The 15148-nt window shown below is 45.3% G+C and overlaps 1 protein-coding gene across 4 annotated transcripts in view; it reads right to left on the minus strand.

Moving 5' to 3' along the window:
- Positions 1 to 1097: 1097 nt before the first annotated feature.
- FEZ1 (fasciculation and elongation protein zeta 1) overlaps positions 1098 to 15148 on the minus strand; it is a 49327-nt gene continuing 35276 nt past the window's right edge. For all 4 annotated transcript variants that reach the window (XM_063783485.1, XM_001145893.6, XM_009424436.5 and 1 more), the window contains 5 exons: positions 11251 to 11522; positions 9532 to 9612; positions 7724 to 7799; positions 3840 to 3905; positions 1098 to 1457 (listed from right to left, as the gene is read on the minus strand). In XM_063783485.1, coding sequence (XP_063639555.1) covers positions 1441 to 1457; positions 3840 to 3905; positions 7724 to 7799; positions 9532 to 9612; positions 11251 to 11522 — 512 coding nt within the window. In that variant the 3' untranslated portion in view covers positions 1098 to 1440. The remainder of the gene's footprint in view (positions 1458 to 3839; positions 3906 to 7723; positions 7800 to 9531; positions 9613 to 11250; positions 11523 to 15148) is intronic.

A 15148-nucleotide genomic window follows, 5' to 3' on the forward strand; every position in this document is an offset into this window, starting at 1 on the left:
TTCTGTGGCCTTCTGTGGAGCTGCTGATGTGATAAAGTATGGCTTTCTCTGTGGCCTGCTTAGTTCAAGCAGACACTAAACTCCTGGGAATCAATGGAAGTCTCACTGGATAAGAAACCTAAATGCCAGCCTGACTCTACCACTTCCTACACAGCCTTGGGCGAGCTACCGAACATCTCTGCTGCTTGGTTTCCTCCTCTGCAAAATCAGGATCATACTAGCACCTGTTTACACGTGGGGATGCTGTGATGTGTGCTAATGCGCGATGAAGACAGTGCAGGCTACAGCAAGTGCCCAGTACAAGTTTTTGCTTTCAGAGGAGGATATGGGAATTGGCAGGCTCAATGTCTTTCAAGCCAGAAGATGGAAGCCAACAGAATTCAGATTGTGGTGAGATCGAGCCAGCATCCGGGATACGAGGAGACCTTCGCCTGCTGGTTGGTCAAGGCTGGCAGCTGCCTGCCATCAATGCTGGAGACAGTGCGAGGAGTCAGAGCTGCTGTTCATGGAGGGCCGCGGGAAGGGCCAGGGACAGCACTGCAAAGTCAAAGGACACTGTTGCCAGGGGTCGTTGGGGACAAACAGGGAGTGGTGGTTTCGTCAAGTACAGGAAACAAGTTGCAGTCCCCTACGTTGGGAAAGCTCAGCAGAGCTGACTCCCCACAGGCCCTGAGCCTCCAGGTCCCCGTGGATGGCCTGGGGAGGGTCTCCAGGGCCAGCCTGGCCATCCCACCAGGAGATCTGCAGCTGTGTGGCTCCTCCATGAGGTCCACTTTCTATCTGCTAATTGCACACTCTCACCCCCGTCTCACCCACTCTGACCAGCTCCTTTCTGCAGCCCCTGGTGCAGCTCCCTTGAATGTGGCTGAGCAGCAAAAACTGAGGTTGCAGAGGGTCTCCTTCTGCCTATGCTGTATGCAGCCCCACTGCGTCCCATGATCCCACCACGACCCACAACAGGGCATGCGCCCGGTCCCTAAACACAGCACTGGCTGCCACAGGCCACAGGCCGGCGTGTAAAGAATGCTATACAGCCCGTCTCTGGAGTCTGGAGCAGAGGGCTAATGGACATCACACTCCAAAGCACATGAAGAATATTAATTAAATGAAGGTTTTATTTCAAAATTAGTCTTACGAGTATAAGCTGTTTTTGAGGGCTGGAGCCAGACTACATAATGAGCGGTGAAAGCAGCTGCCTTCCCCTCTCCTGACACCAGCAAGGGGGAGGCACCATCACCGGCCCTGCCCCATCATGCATCCAATGATTACTAGCACTAGAAGCCAACGGCAAAGGACCCCGCGCGCTTGCTCGTGTTTAATCCGGGTTAAGCTATACACGTTTAAATACATGTCGGAGGTTACATGGTCTCATGCAGTCCCTGTGATGGAATGACTCTTGCTCAGTGACCTCCTGCAGCGAGGCTGCTCCAAAGGGCAAGGTTAGGTAGGGCAGAGCACTGCAACGAGAAGAGAGGAGGGGAGAGCGGTCAGAACACAGTTGCAGGTCGGGACCTCCGAGCCCAGGATAGCCCTAGCTGAGAGCAGTCACACCAGCTCCTGAGTGGTGACAGCCCCCACTTAGTGCCTAGAATAAGGGAGAGACAATGGCAGGTGGTTGCTGGTTATAATAAGTAAGCGTGTAGTCTCCGGGGCCTGAGTTCAAATCCTGGATCCAGCCATTACTAACTACATGACCTTAGGGAAATTAACTTCACCTTTCCATGCTTGTTTCTTCATCAGTACAATAGAACGTACCTGCGCCTACCCCGCAGGGTTGTTGAGAGGCACGTGGCAAGTGCTGAGTAAATATTAATCACTTGTACAAATTCAGTGACATTTCAGTGGCTCATGAGGGGTAAAGTCCAGCCCTCCGACTACCAAATTTATATAACCTGTTTCTATAATCCTCCTTTGAGAACCTGCTTTGAGAAATGTGCTGCTCTTTTAAAATCTTTGAATCACAAACCCTTTCTATGGTTTTTTGTGTTTTGTTGTTGTTGTTTTGTTTTGTGGTTTTTTTTTTTTTTTTTTTTTTTGAGACAGGGTCTTGCTGTGTCACCCAGGCTGGAGTGCAGTGGTGTGATCACAGCCCCCACTGCAGTCTCAGCTCCTGGGTTCAAGTGATCCTCTCACCTCAGCCTCCTGAGTAGTTGGGACTACAGGCGCGCACCACTACACCTGGCTGATTTTTTTTTTTAATTGAGACGCGGTCTCACCATGTTGCCCAGGCTGGACAAGTTATTTTTAATGTTTACTCTAAGTTCCTCCTGCTGAAATTTAAGATTAGTCCTTCTGATCCTTATAGAAACAATATATCTCAGGATTTCTTAGCTATAGGTCCCACAAATATGGTCCCTCTGCAACTGTACATAGTTTTGTGTGCATGCAGGACAAAAAACAATAAAATAATAGATCTAGACAGTGAGCAATCCTCAAGGACTATTAACATCACAAAAGGAAAGACAATCAGACAATATATGTCACCCCATGGAAGTCTGGAAACCTATAACCACCTATAATGTAGTGCTTATCAAAAAATCGGAAGCTGTATCTGATCAGGCTTCCAGTTCTATCAGTTCACGGGCAATAAAGAAGACAGGAGAACATATTAAATTACACCATGGGGATGAAATTAGCAAAAATCCACAATGAGGAAATTCTATGGCACAAACAACCTAGTTTCTCCAACAAATGCATTTCAAGAAATGGAAGAGAGAAAGAAAAGGGGAACCTATATACATCAAAGAGATGTAAGAGACATATCATTATCTAATTGCAACCTACTGATCTTTATTGGCCCCTGATTCAAACAAATAAACTGAAAAATACTTTATGGGAAAAACAGGGAATACTGATTGGATAGTCAGTACTAAGAAACTCTTGGCTGGGCACAGTGGCTCATGCCTGTAATCCCAGCACTTTGGGAGGCCAAGGCGAGTGGATCACCTGAAGTCAGGAGTTTGAGACCAGCCTGGCCAACATGGTGAAACCCCGTCTCTACTAAAAATACAAAAATTAGTTCAGCATGGTGGCAGGCGCCTGTAATCCCAGCTACTTAGGGGCTGAGGCAGGAGAATTGCTTGAATCCAGGAGGCGGAGGTTGTAGTGAGCTGAGATCGCGCCATTGCACTCCAGACTGGGTGACAGAGCGAGACTCCATCTCAAAAAAAAAAAAAGAAACTCTTAATTTGTTTTAGTTGTGAAATGGTATTGTGGCTATGTTTTCCTCAGGAGTTCCTATGTTTTAGAAATGCATACTGAAATAGTTATGCATGAAAACTATGACAGAGATTTGCTTTAAAATAACATGGGAGGGGAGAAGTTGGGTAGAGGCGTAAATGAAATAAGCCTGGCCGAGACTTAATAACTGTTGATGCCGGCTCATCAGTACCTGAGAGTGTATTATGCCATTTCCTCTACTCTTGTATGTACAACCAGTTTCCATAAGACAAGGTTAAAAAGTTATGAAAGGGTGTAGTCAATTATGTCTCCAGCTTCCTTTCAAGTGCTTGAAAAGTATTAAATTATCATCAGGCTTTGTTTTTCCCAACTAAATACTAAGTAGCCCAAACTCTGCAGAATTTTCACAATAAGTCCTTTGTTGGTTTGCTGCTCCAAGGAAAGTCACTCTGGTGACTCGGGGGTGATGGAATCTCCTCCTGCGGCCTCCTGGCAACACCCAAAGGGAAAACCTATTACTCCAAAGCCTCTCAATTGTCCCTGATTTCCCTGGGCCCTGCCTGGTCTGGTCTGGCATGGGCAAGCTGGGAAGGTTCCCTAACTGGAGCAGGAGCTCCAGAGAACCCCTTCTGCTCCAGGAGGCCTGGGGCTGCTCTTACCTTTTAAAATGTAGTCCGTTAGCAAAGTAGGCACCTTCTCATTATCCTCCTTCATGGCAAAGAGAACTAGGAAAGGAGAGAGAGAGAGGAACTAAGATACCATCTGGTCATGAGGTTCACTTCTAGGGCCACATGACCCACCAGCCCAGAGTGAGAGAGAAATGATTCAAAGGAACCAGACATTTATTGACTATTGAGCAAAAGTCTAGAAGGCTCTATCAAGGGTCAGCATTTCAGGGGCAAGGGCTAAAAAACTACCTATCCGGTACTATGTTCACTACCTGGGTGACAGGTTTAGTTTCAGTTGTAACCCAGACCTTGAGCCCAGGCATTCAAGACCAGCCTGGGCAACATGGCAGAACCTCATTTCTAATTTAAAAAAAAAAAAGATAGCTGGGTGTGGTGGCACACACCTGTAGTCCAAACTACTTGAGAGGCATCATGCAACATGCCCCCGTAACAAACCTGCACATGGTGATAGACGAGGACACAGCAAGAGCCACAGCGTTTGTCTCTAGGTAGTGGACCTACTGGTGACTTTCTTTTCTTTTTTATTTTTGAGACAGGATCTCACCCTGCCACACAGGCTGAAGTGCAGTGGCGTGTTCTCAGCTCACTACAGCCTCAAACTCCTGGGTTCAAGTAATCCTCCCCCCTCAGCCTCCCAGGTAGCTGAGACTTACAGGCACGTGCCACCATGCCCAGCTAATTTTTTTTTTTTTTTTTTTAGTAAAGATGAGGTCTTGCCATGTTGCACAGGCTGGTCTTGAACTCCTGGGCTCAAGCAATCTTCCCCACTTGGCCTCCCAAAGTGACCTGTGATCATGCCACTGCACTCCAACCTGGGCAACAGAGTGAGACTCTGTCTCAAAAACAAGAAAAAGACCAGCCTGGACAACATAGCAAGACTCTGTCTCAAAAACAAGAAAAAGACCAGCCTGGACAACATAGCAAGACTTTGTCTCTACAAAAAAAAAAAAAAAAGAAGAAGAGGAAGAAAAGAAAAATAAGAGAGAGCTATATGTACAAGACATAGTTATCAGTGAAGAAAGAAGTTTACAGAACATTTATTAACTTTATAATTAAATGCTAATGTTCATAGAAAAAGAAATCTAGAACAATAATACATGAAACTGTTAAGTGGTTATCTCTGAGTGTAAGACAATAGGGGATGTTCTTTTCTATGCTGCATTTCTGTGGGGTCTGGCTTTTCTCAATGAGCATGTATTACTTTTGTAAGCCGAGAAAACACTAAAGATCAACTGGCACTGATAGCTAGGGTCAGAAGGCAGCTGCAACAGTGGGATTGCCACTTCATTTCGATATCCTTGTCCTCCTTTGATTACCTTGCCTAGTTTCAAGACAGGGTAATGAAACTTGAATCCAAGAATTAGGAGTGAGTGAGGAAGAAAATCCAATGGTGGCGTGAGTCAGCGGCCAGGTCCAGAAAAAGAGACTCAACCTGAGGCCATTGAGGGGTTGGTTTGTTTCTGTTTTATTTCTTCTGTATCTTTAGACATGTATTCATCTCAGCTTAAGTGGATTCTAGGGGGTCCTGGTTTCTTCTGGGTTTTTTTTTTTTTTTTTTTTTTTTTTGAGATGGAGTTTCACTCTTGTCATCCAGGCTGGAGTGCAGTGGTGCGATCTCAGCTCACTGCAACCTCCGCCTCCCAGGTTCAAGCGATTCTCCTGCCTCAGCCTCCCAAGTAGCTGGGATTACAGGCGTGCACCACCACATCTGGCTAATTTTTTGTATTTTTAGTAGAGACGGGGGTTTCACCATGTTGGCCAGGCTGGTCTCAAACTCCTGACCTCAGGTGATCCACCCGCCTCGGCCTCCCAAAGTGCTGGGATTACAGGCGTGAGCCACCATACTCGGCCTGTTTTATTTTTTTCTGCATTTTTAGACATGCCTTCATTTCAGCTTAGTTGTCAAGAACACTTTGCAACTGAGCATAAGCAGACTAAATGCCACACCACGAAGATCACATAAAAATACAATAATTGCTCTTGCCAATATGTATCTAAATTAATCTCCAAAATCTAAAATTTACAAGGATTGGCTAGTCGCAGGAGCTGGTCTTTGGCCTGTGTACTTAGTTCAAAGAGTAGAAGAGAGAAGAGGCATTGTTCACAAATTCATATGAGGATCTTCCAAAAAAGAGAGGCTTCATAACCTGTAGGAGAATTGGTATTCAGAAAAGATGGCAGGTTTTTTTCCTAAAAGCAATAAAATGTTGGAAGGTAGTATATCCACATGATAGAAGAGATAGCCATAAAAAGAACATTAACAAAGTGTTAACTAATGTGACTAAAATCATGACACAAAATTTTATAGCCAGTATAATCTCAACTATATAGAAAAGATACAAAATATTAAGTCTGAAAAGCACCAAAATAGTAACCATAGTGGAGTGGACAATGAGTTATTTATTTTTCTTTGTTTGCTTTTCCTTATTTCCAAAGTAGTCTAAATGATGGATATACTCTAGCTATAATTTTTTTAATGAACTTAAAAAATGTAAACAAAACCACTCAAAATAGAAAAAAGTCTGTTTCTTAATTAAAATGAAAAGATTTCACACTGAATTCCTGAATGGGTATCTGCAACAAATTAATAGCTATTTATTTTTTTGAGCTATGATAGAATACTTTACATATATCAAAATTCATAATTTGTCCAAATTACTTTCCAAATATAACTTGTGTGAAAACACAAACATCTATAAATGTCAGTTCATCTCTATTTTCTCCCTTAAAAAAAAAGAAACTTAGTGCATATTTATGCAAATAAAGGAGTTTACAATGAGTTAAGGACAAGTCACTGTACTTTGATTTTAAAATTCCTGATTCTCAAGGACACAGTGTCTATTGATGCAGGCATGATGTAGGCAGGATTTCTGTTTGCCAGAACCTCCTGCTTTCACTCTCCAAATTGATAAAAAATGAAACGTTTGGTCACCTTCAGCACCAGGCCCCAGCAGGTATCCATCCTCCTCAGCTGAACAGAAGCTCAACTTCCCTTCTCCTTGGGTATCCAGTAGCCCCGCACTGGCCCCTTCCCTCCAGAACAGGCTGCAGTGGGCGGGGCCTCGTTTGCTGTCACTCTCTGCAGGGCACGGTTGCCAAGGAAATGGAATTTCCCTCGTGATCCTCTGGGCCTGTCACCACATCTCAGCCTAGGATTTTTCTCGTCCTAAGAGGGCCAAGCTGGCACTGATGGCTAACACCATGTGCCCCCCAGCCCTTTGGGGGTCGTACTGTTTGATGTATATAAACAGTTACTGTCTACAAAAGGCTCTTTGTTACACACTGTTTTCCCTCATAGTTCAGAATGTTTATTAATATTTGACAATAGAGCAAAGTGGAGGAGAGGAGGCAGTCACTTCCTGGAAGGAAAGCTGGACTCTATTTTTTCCAGTCAGCCTTACCCCACCCAAGAAACCTTGCTTCTCATTAAAAATACAGCCAGACCCAGAGACCAGGCGCCCTGCTTCAAGGGGCACAAGTGCCGACCAGGCAACCTCAAGTTGCAGGGAGAGAGAGAACAGGGAGGCAGAGGATGCCAAGCCTTGGGAACTGCAGGGGAAAACAAAAAGTCCCCTGCACCAGCACCCCAACCTCTTCACCAGCTCATTTTTTTTCCCCCCAGCAGGCCTCTTCCCTTATGGGAACCAGGAGAAAGAAAAAACAGCTCTGGTTATCACTGCAGAGTATTTTAATTTTACACTGTGCAGGAGGATGTGACGCAGTCATTTGGAGGGTATTTTGGCCCATGTAAACCTGCTTTGAGGAGTCTCGGGCCTGCGGCACGGAGGTACAACGTACAGGCAGGAAGGGAGAAAAAGGAGCCACTGATCTGGCTGAGAACAAGAGGAACTCACTGTTTGTCAGCATCTGCAGGTCTTCCACTGAGGGAGGAGAGGCTTTCTTCTCGTAAGGAATGACTGTGTTCAGATACTGCAAGACAAACAGCATGCAGAGGGCTTGAGACAGAAGACATGCTTCCTCTGGGTAGAGATTTAGCCTTTCTCTAAGACACACACTGCAAATCTGACCTTCTCTGAAACATTCATGGTCACTGGTACGTCACTGTTTCAGAACTTCTTACCCATCTTTAGGGAATGTCTCTTTAAAAGTAAGACTTTCCCACATTTCTCTCCATCCCAACTTCTAGATTTCTTCCTACACTACAAACTTCTCTGTTATTTAGGAATCCTGGGGAGCTTTTTCTCCTTCAGACTGAGAGCAGAGAATAAATCCAAGGGGATTATATTTTCTTATTCTTTGCAGTGCAATTTGAGAAGGAATTGTTTGTCTTTTGTCAAAAAAGATGTGCAAGAGAACCTCAACCCCGCCCAGGGTCTCTGATGTCAGATTTGCTCCCTCTGCTGGATGTCAGGTGCTCCTACAACAAAACCAGCATCAGGGCCTAGTGGGCTGTCAAAGGAGTCTCAAGGAAGCCTGAGGTGGTGAGTGCCAGAGCTCTAGATCAAAGCTAAGAAGCTCACTTTTTTTTTTTTTTTTTTTTTGAGACAGAGTCTCGCTCTGTCACCCAGGCTGGAGTGCAGTGGCTTGATCTCGGCTCACTGCAACCTCCACCTCCCGGGTTTAAGCGATTCTCCTGCCTCAGCCTCCCAAGTAGCTGGGATTACAGGTGCCTGCCACCACACCTGGCTAGTTTTGTATTTTTAGTAGAGATGAGGTTTCACCATGTTGGCCAGGCTGGTCTCGAATTCCTGACCTTGGGTGATTTGCCCGCCTCGGCCTCCCAAAGTGCTGGGATTACAGGCGTGAGCCACCGCGCCCAGCCAGAAGCTCACATTTTAGTCTTGGCTCTGCCACTGCCAGTGTGTGTGGCTTTGGAAAAATGCCTTGAATCTCCAGGCCATAGTTCTCACTGCCATAAAACAAGAGGACTGGGATCGATGCTGCTAAAATCTCTTCCCCTTCTCTAGACTCTCTAGAATTCTAGAGTTCTAGAATTCTAGCACTTAGAATTCAGCTACAAATATGTTTAAAACATATCCACTTTCATGTACACTCATTCCACCATCTCAAACTTTCTGTTCACGCGCCAGCTATGTCTATTAGATTATACACTCCATGAGGACAGGGGTCAGGACTTTTCACCTTTGCACCTGAGGGCTTAACAACAGAGCTTAGCACATAGCAGGCGCTTGATAAAAGTTGTGAATGCTGTCTTAATAACCAGAAATGCAAGCTATGTCACAGGGAAATTACTGAGCCAACAAAAAGCCACAGCATGGATTACAACCAGAGCTGGGAAGCTGCAGAGGCAGTCTTAGTGGGAATGGCTTGGCAGGTGATCCAGTGTGGTGGAAAGTTAACTAAACTCTAGGATGGGATCTATCATCAAATGGACTCCCTTTTAATACATTTCATCCTTAAAACAACTTAATTCTTAGACCTACAAGCAGTGTTGAGTTTTAAGTCTTGCCCATGTCCTAGAACACTAGAGCTCAAAAAAAAAAAAAAAAAAAAAAAAAAAGTTTGCCTTTTAAAAAGATATTCTCTGTTCCTCCTTAAGAGGAGAAAAAAGTGTTAGGACCCCTAACCCCCTAAATAAATGCTGGGATAATTCTGGTGAGTCACTGTCCCCCTGCGTTGTTGGGGAGGCCAAGCTGCAGGAGTCTAGGAAGACAGCTTGGAGCAGGGAGACTACGCGTACCTGTTTGTCAGTTCCTGAGGAGCCAAAGGTCTGGCGGATGCCACTCTGCAGAATGTTGGAGATGCCTTCCATGCTGAAGCGCTGTGGGGGAGAGAGACACTCAAGAAGGGCAAATGCTTCTTGCTCCATTGTCACCACACCCAGGGACCTCTCAGCTACCAGGCTGTCCCAGATAACGCCCCAGGGTTCTGTGACTAGACAGTAAGTGTAAGACACTGGCTTACAGAGACAGGCCAGAATTGAAGCCTGAGCTTTGCAAGAATAAACAGAGTCTCAAGAACTCTTATCTTAGTAAGTCCCTCAGGGCTACAAGACCCCTCTGCATCCCCCAGTTTTCCTCCTTTTATCCTCCATCATGCAAATAGAAAAATAAAGCAGTTCAGTCAAACTTAGATGAACCATGATGCAAAGATCTTAGGGGAAAACAAAATGTTCAGCTATCAGAAAAGGCTGTCTTAAAGCAACTGTCCTGATGGGGGAAGTTTTTTTTCAAAATGTACATGCGGAGAACTAATTCCATAGGTCTGTGATAGAGCCTAGGTAAAGGCATTTTGAAAAAAAACTCCTTAGATAATTCTACTGAGCTCCCCTGATTAAGAACCATGAGTGGCTGGGCGCAGTGGCTCACACCTGTAATCCCAGCACTTTGGGAGGCCGAGGCGGGCAGATCACGAGGTGAGGAGTTTGAGACCAGCCTGACCAATATGGTGAAACTCCGTCTCTACTAAAAATACAAAAATTAGCCAGGCGTGGTGGTGTGAACCTGTAATCCTGGCGACTCAGGAGGTTGAGACAGGAGAATGGCTTGAACCCGGGAAGCAGAGGTTGCAGTGAACCGAGATCGCACCACTGCACTCCAGCCTGGGCAACAGAGTGAGACTCCATCTCACCAAAAAAAAAAAAAAAAAAAAAAAAAAAAAAAAATGAACCATGAGAACCACGAGTTTGGGTTAAATCCAAAAATAGAACAATAGAACAATAAGGCATCTGGGGCCAGGCACGGTGGCTCACGCCTGTAATCCCAACACTTTGGGAGGCCAAGATGGGCAAATCACCTGAGATCAGGAGTTTGAGACCAGCCTGGCCAACATGGTGAAACCCCATCTCTACTAAAAATACAAAAATAATCCAGGAGTGGTGGCATGAACCTGTAATCCCAGCTACTAGGGAGGCTGAGACAGGAGAATTGCTTGAGCCCAGGAGGCAGAGGTTGCAGTGAGCCGAGATGGTACCATTGCACTCCAGCCTGGGCAAAAGAGTGAGACTCTGTCTCAAAAAATAATAACAATAATAATAAGGCATCTGATCATTTTCAATCACTGAAACACCTTAGCACACCCTAAAGAGACCAGTCAGGACTGGAACCTGGGACACAAGGAGGGATTTGGACCCAGAATTCCGAGGCCCATCTCAAGACTCCCAACACGAAATACCCTCACTCCACTTTCTTTAAGGTCTTGCCTACAGAGAACACAAGCCAAATTCAATTATTTCCTAATGTTTACACACTGTCTTCCTGGGTTAGACTGTGAGCCCTTTGGGGGAGTGGAGGAGACAGGTGATATCTTCTCCCTTTCTGACCCCCTGTCTGTCACAGTGTGCTGCTCACCACCACTGCTCAGTAAACGTTGATGAGTCCCCTGCAGGGTTGGTAGGGCACTGAAACGGGCAGGGCTGGAGGTTGGAGGCACCCAGTCTTCCACCTGGTTGTTCACCTACCTTGAGAGGCATCTGGTTTCCCTTCTCTATCCGGCTGCTCTGCAGGCTCAGCCCTTTCTCTTTCCGCCTCTTTTTCATCAGTTCTCGCTGCTCCTTCTGCTTGTTCTGAACCTCAATAAGCACCGTGATAAAGGAGTTCTTCACTTCCTTCTCAAACTCCAGCTCGTCCCTGCGGGCCAGCTGCTGCACCAGCTCCTCCGAGAAGTCGCGGATGGCACCCTCCACCTGGTCCAGCAGCTCGGTCAGCTCAGACCCAGACATGTGCCTCAGCCCTGCAGGGGAAGACCGTCTCCCGCATAACACCTGCATCCACACCAGAGCCCGCTGGGGAGGCTCCTGGGGCCACCACCAATCAAGATGGGACTGCCCCTCAGAGGAGACCCCTTCCAACTCCTTAAAGATCCAAGAAAGACCTTCACAATTTAGGGGCACGCCAGGAAGGCCGGGGCCTGTGTACTGACTGCAGAAGAGAACACCCCTCTCAGGAAACAAAGGAGGAAGAAGAAACAGCCCACGAGGAAGTCTGTGGACTCTATTCTCAAAAATGGGGATGGACAGACAGATCCTTTGTTCCGTCTATTTTCTATCTGTGTCCGTAAGTTTCCTTGTGTGAAATGGGTCAAGAATTGGGGATGGAAAAGTGATGGGAGGGAGGTTTTTGTCATCCATACTGAAGAGCAATAGAGACGTTGGTGCTTATTCCCAAGAACTGATCAAGATATAGCACACGGCAACAACAACAAAAAAGCCGACCATCTGAGCCCCTCTTTACATCTCCGGTCCTGTGTCGCAGCGCATATATTCAAAAATATGTGAAACCTGGAAGACTGGTGACTATGCATGAAAAAATAAAGCCTAGCGGGTTAGCATACGGCAGTCAGCTACTTTCAAAGGAAAGAAAAGGGAAGCTGAGATCATGGGAAACATATAACTTTAAGAAGTCTCCTAAGACTTCTTTCATTTAAAATAGATTTGGATATTTTATTCCAAATTTTTCTGTTTACATATTATATATTTTCATAGTTGAGATTATACTTGTATACAGGTCTAAATCATGCTTTAAAACTTTATACACTTTAGGCCAGGAGCAGTGGCTCATGCCTGTAATCCCAGCACATTGGAAGGCCGAGATGTGCGGATCACCTGAGGTCAGGAGTTCGAAAACAGCCTGGCCAGCATGGTGAAACCCTGCCTCTACTAAAAATACAAAATTAGCCAGGCATGGTGGTGCCTGATTATAATTCCAGCTATTCAGCAGGGTGAGGCAGAAGAACCGCTTGAACCTGAGAGGCAGAGGTTGCAGTGAGCAGAGATCACACCACTGTACTCTAGCCTGGGCGACAAGAGCAAAACTCTATCTTAAAATAAAAATAAATAAATAAAAACTTTATGCCCTTTAAGCATTTTCTGATTAAAAATTCTTTTAAACACTTAAAAAAAAATTTTTTAGGCCAGGTGCAGTGGCTCACACCTGTAATCCCAGCACTTTGAGAGGCTGAGGCAGGTGGGCCACCTGAGGCCAGGAGTTCGAGACCAGCCTGGCCAACATGGTGAAACTCTGTTTCTACTTTAAAAAAAAAAAAATATATATATATATATATATACACACATATATATAATTTGAAAAAATAAAATATACTTGGGAAACATCTTTTAAAATGTGTCTCCATCTAATGGTATCTTTTTGCAGCAGGGGAAGAAGAATTAATTGATTGATTGGTTTTTAATTTTTAATTTTTGTGGGTACATAGGGGGTGTATGTGTTTATGGAGCACATGAGATGTTTTGATGCAGACATGCAATGCATAATAATCACATCATGGAGAATGAGGTATCCACTCCCTAAGGCATTTTTCCTTTATGTCACAAACAATCCAATTATACTCTTTTAGTTATTTTTAAATGTACAGCGTCTAATGGTGTCCTTCACTTTCACCTCAGAATCCATTTCCCTCTTCCTCTTTGTTTCTGCTTTGCCCGGATATTTGCTGACTTGGTTGGGCTTTCCCCTTATTCTGCTCTTTGGAGCTGCCCTCTCCCCCTTCTGTTTTTTTGCCATTTCACTCTGCATTTCAGCTGTTTTCACAAGTCTTTTGCTGAACGCGTCTATCTTTGGGACCTTTGTGTGGCTGGGAAAGGCCTGACAAGGGCAGTCGGGAATGCAGCAAGGCAGCCAAGTCCAGTTCAGCACCAAGCAGACTCTCTGCCGGCCACCTCCTGCCGCTGCTATTCAAAGCCAAAGTCTGACTTGCAGGATGCAGGCCTCCAGATTCTGCCTCTGCTTTCACCACTTCTAACCCGCAGTTGACCTTTGAACCCTGACCAACCCACCTTCTCCCTCCCCTGTTTCTAAGTTCCCATCTCCCCACGGGTGGATCGACTCCTAGGATGGGGCCCCTTCTGCAGCGTGGGCATTTGATACCCTACGGCTGATGAATTGTTCTGCCTTTGCTGTGTTACACTTTTTCATTTCATGCTTCATCCAGCCGTTTCTTGTGCACAGTCATAATTACTATAAACCTGTGTCAGAGAGTTAAGAGGATGGCCTCTGGAGTTAACCTACCTGGCTTCAAATGTTGGCTTCACCCCTTATGACTTCTGCATGGACTAAGCACAAATACAAATTTTAAATGAGAGGCTTGATTCTCCCCATTGAAAATAAGGGAAGAGACTTTTCCTCTCCCCCACCTCCCTTTTCTTTCAGAATTTCTTCTACCTATCCTTTTCAATCTCTCAAAGATTTAGATTAAATCTTTAAAATAAACATATGTTACATTTATATTAAATTATTGTCATGGCTAAAATAAGCCTCTTGTCATTCTTATAATTCAGGAGGGTTTCTTCAAGGGCCTGGGGGTTACTGCTTTGAAATATAATCATCGGGCCAGGCACAGTGGGTCATGCCTGTAATCCCAGCACTTTGGGAGGCCGAGGCAGTCGGATCACGAGGTCAAGAGTTCGAGACCACCTTGGCCAACATGTGAAACCTCATCTCTACTAAGAATACAAAAATTAGCCAGGCGTAGTGGTGCATGCCTGTAATCCCAGCTACTCGGGAGGATGAGGCAGGAGAACTGCTTGAACCTGGGAGGCGGAGGTTGCAGCGAGCAGAGATCATGTCACTACACTCCAGCCTGGGCAACAGAGCAAGACTCTGTCTCAAAAAAAAGAAGGAAAGAAAGAAAAGAAAAAGAAACATAATCATCTCTCATTGTTCTGAGCAGAGGGGGCTAACTCCCTCCCGACTCCAAATTGCAAAACCTACTCAATATAATGGGTTCCATTTATCCACTTAGCTACACAAGAGTGAGACTGCTTTCTGTCTTTGCAGTCTCTTTAGAGAGTTGTCTGTGATGTGGCTCCCATCCTGGTTTAGTGCTTATTCAATAATAAAATAGTTTTCTAGGCCGGGCATGGTGGCTCACGCCTGTAATCCCAGCACTTTGGGAGACCGAGGCAGGCGGATCACCTGAGGTCAGGAGTTTGAGAACAGCCTGGCCAACATGGAGAAACCCCATCTCTACTAAAAATACAAAAAGTAGCTGGGCATGGTGATGCATGCCTGTAATCCCGGCTACTCAGGGGGCTGAGGCAGGAGAATCGCGTGAAGCTGGGAGGCAGAGGCTGCAGTGAGCCAAGATCATGCCACTGCACTCTAGCCTGGGCGACGGAGCGAGATTCTATCTCTAAAAAATAAATAAATAAATAAAAATAGTAACAAAATAGTTTTCTTTCTCACCTGTCTTTGTGGAGAGGTTTTCTGAACAGGAAGGAAATCTCATTTCTAATCATATTTCCCTAACAGTGGCCTTGGACAAGTCATGTAACCTCTGAAAGACTCAGTTAGCTTGATCCAAATGGGGTTGGTGTGGAGATGAAATGAGATTAGGCATAGAAA

This window comes from Pan troglodytes, chromosome 9 (assembly GCF_028858775.2).
Source record: "Pan troglodytes isolate AG18354 chromosome 9, NHGRI_mPanTro3-v2.0_pri, whole genome shotgun sequence".
In the NCBI taxonomy this organism is placed as follows: Eukaryota; Metazoa; Chordata; class Mammalia; order Primates; family Hominidae; genus Pan; species Pan troglodytes.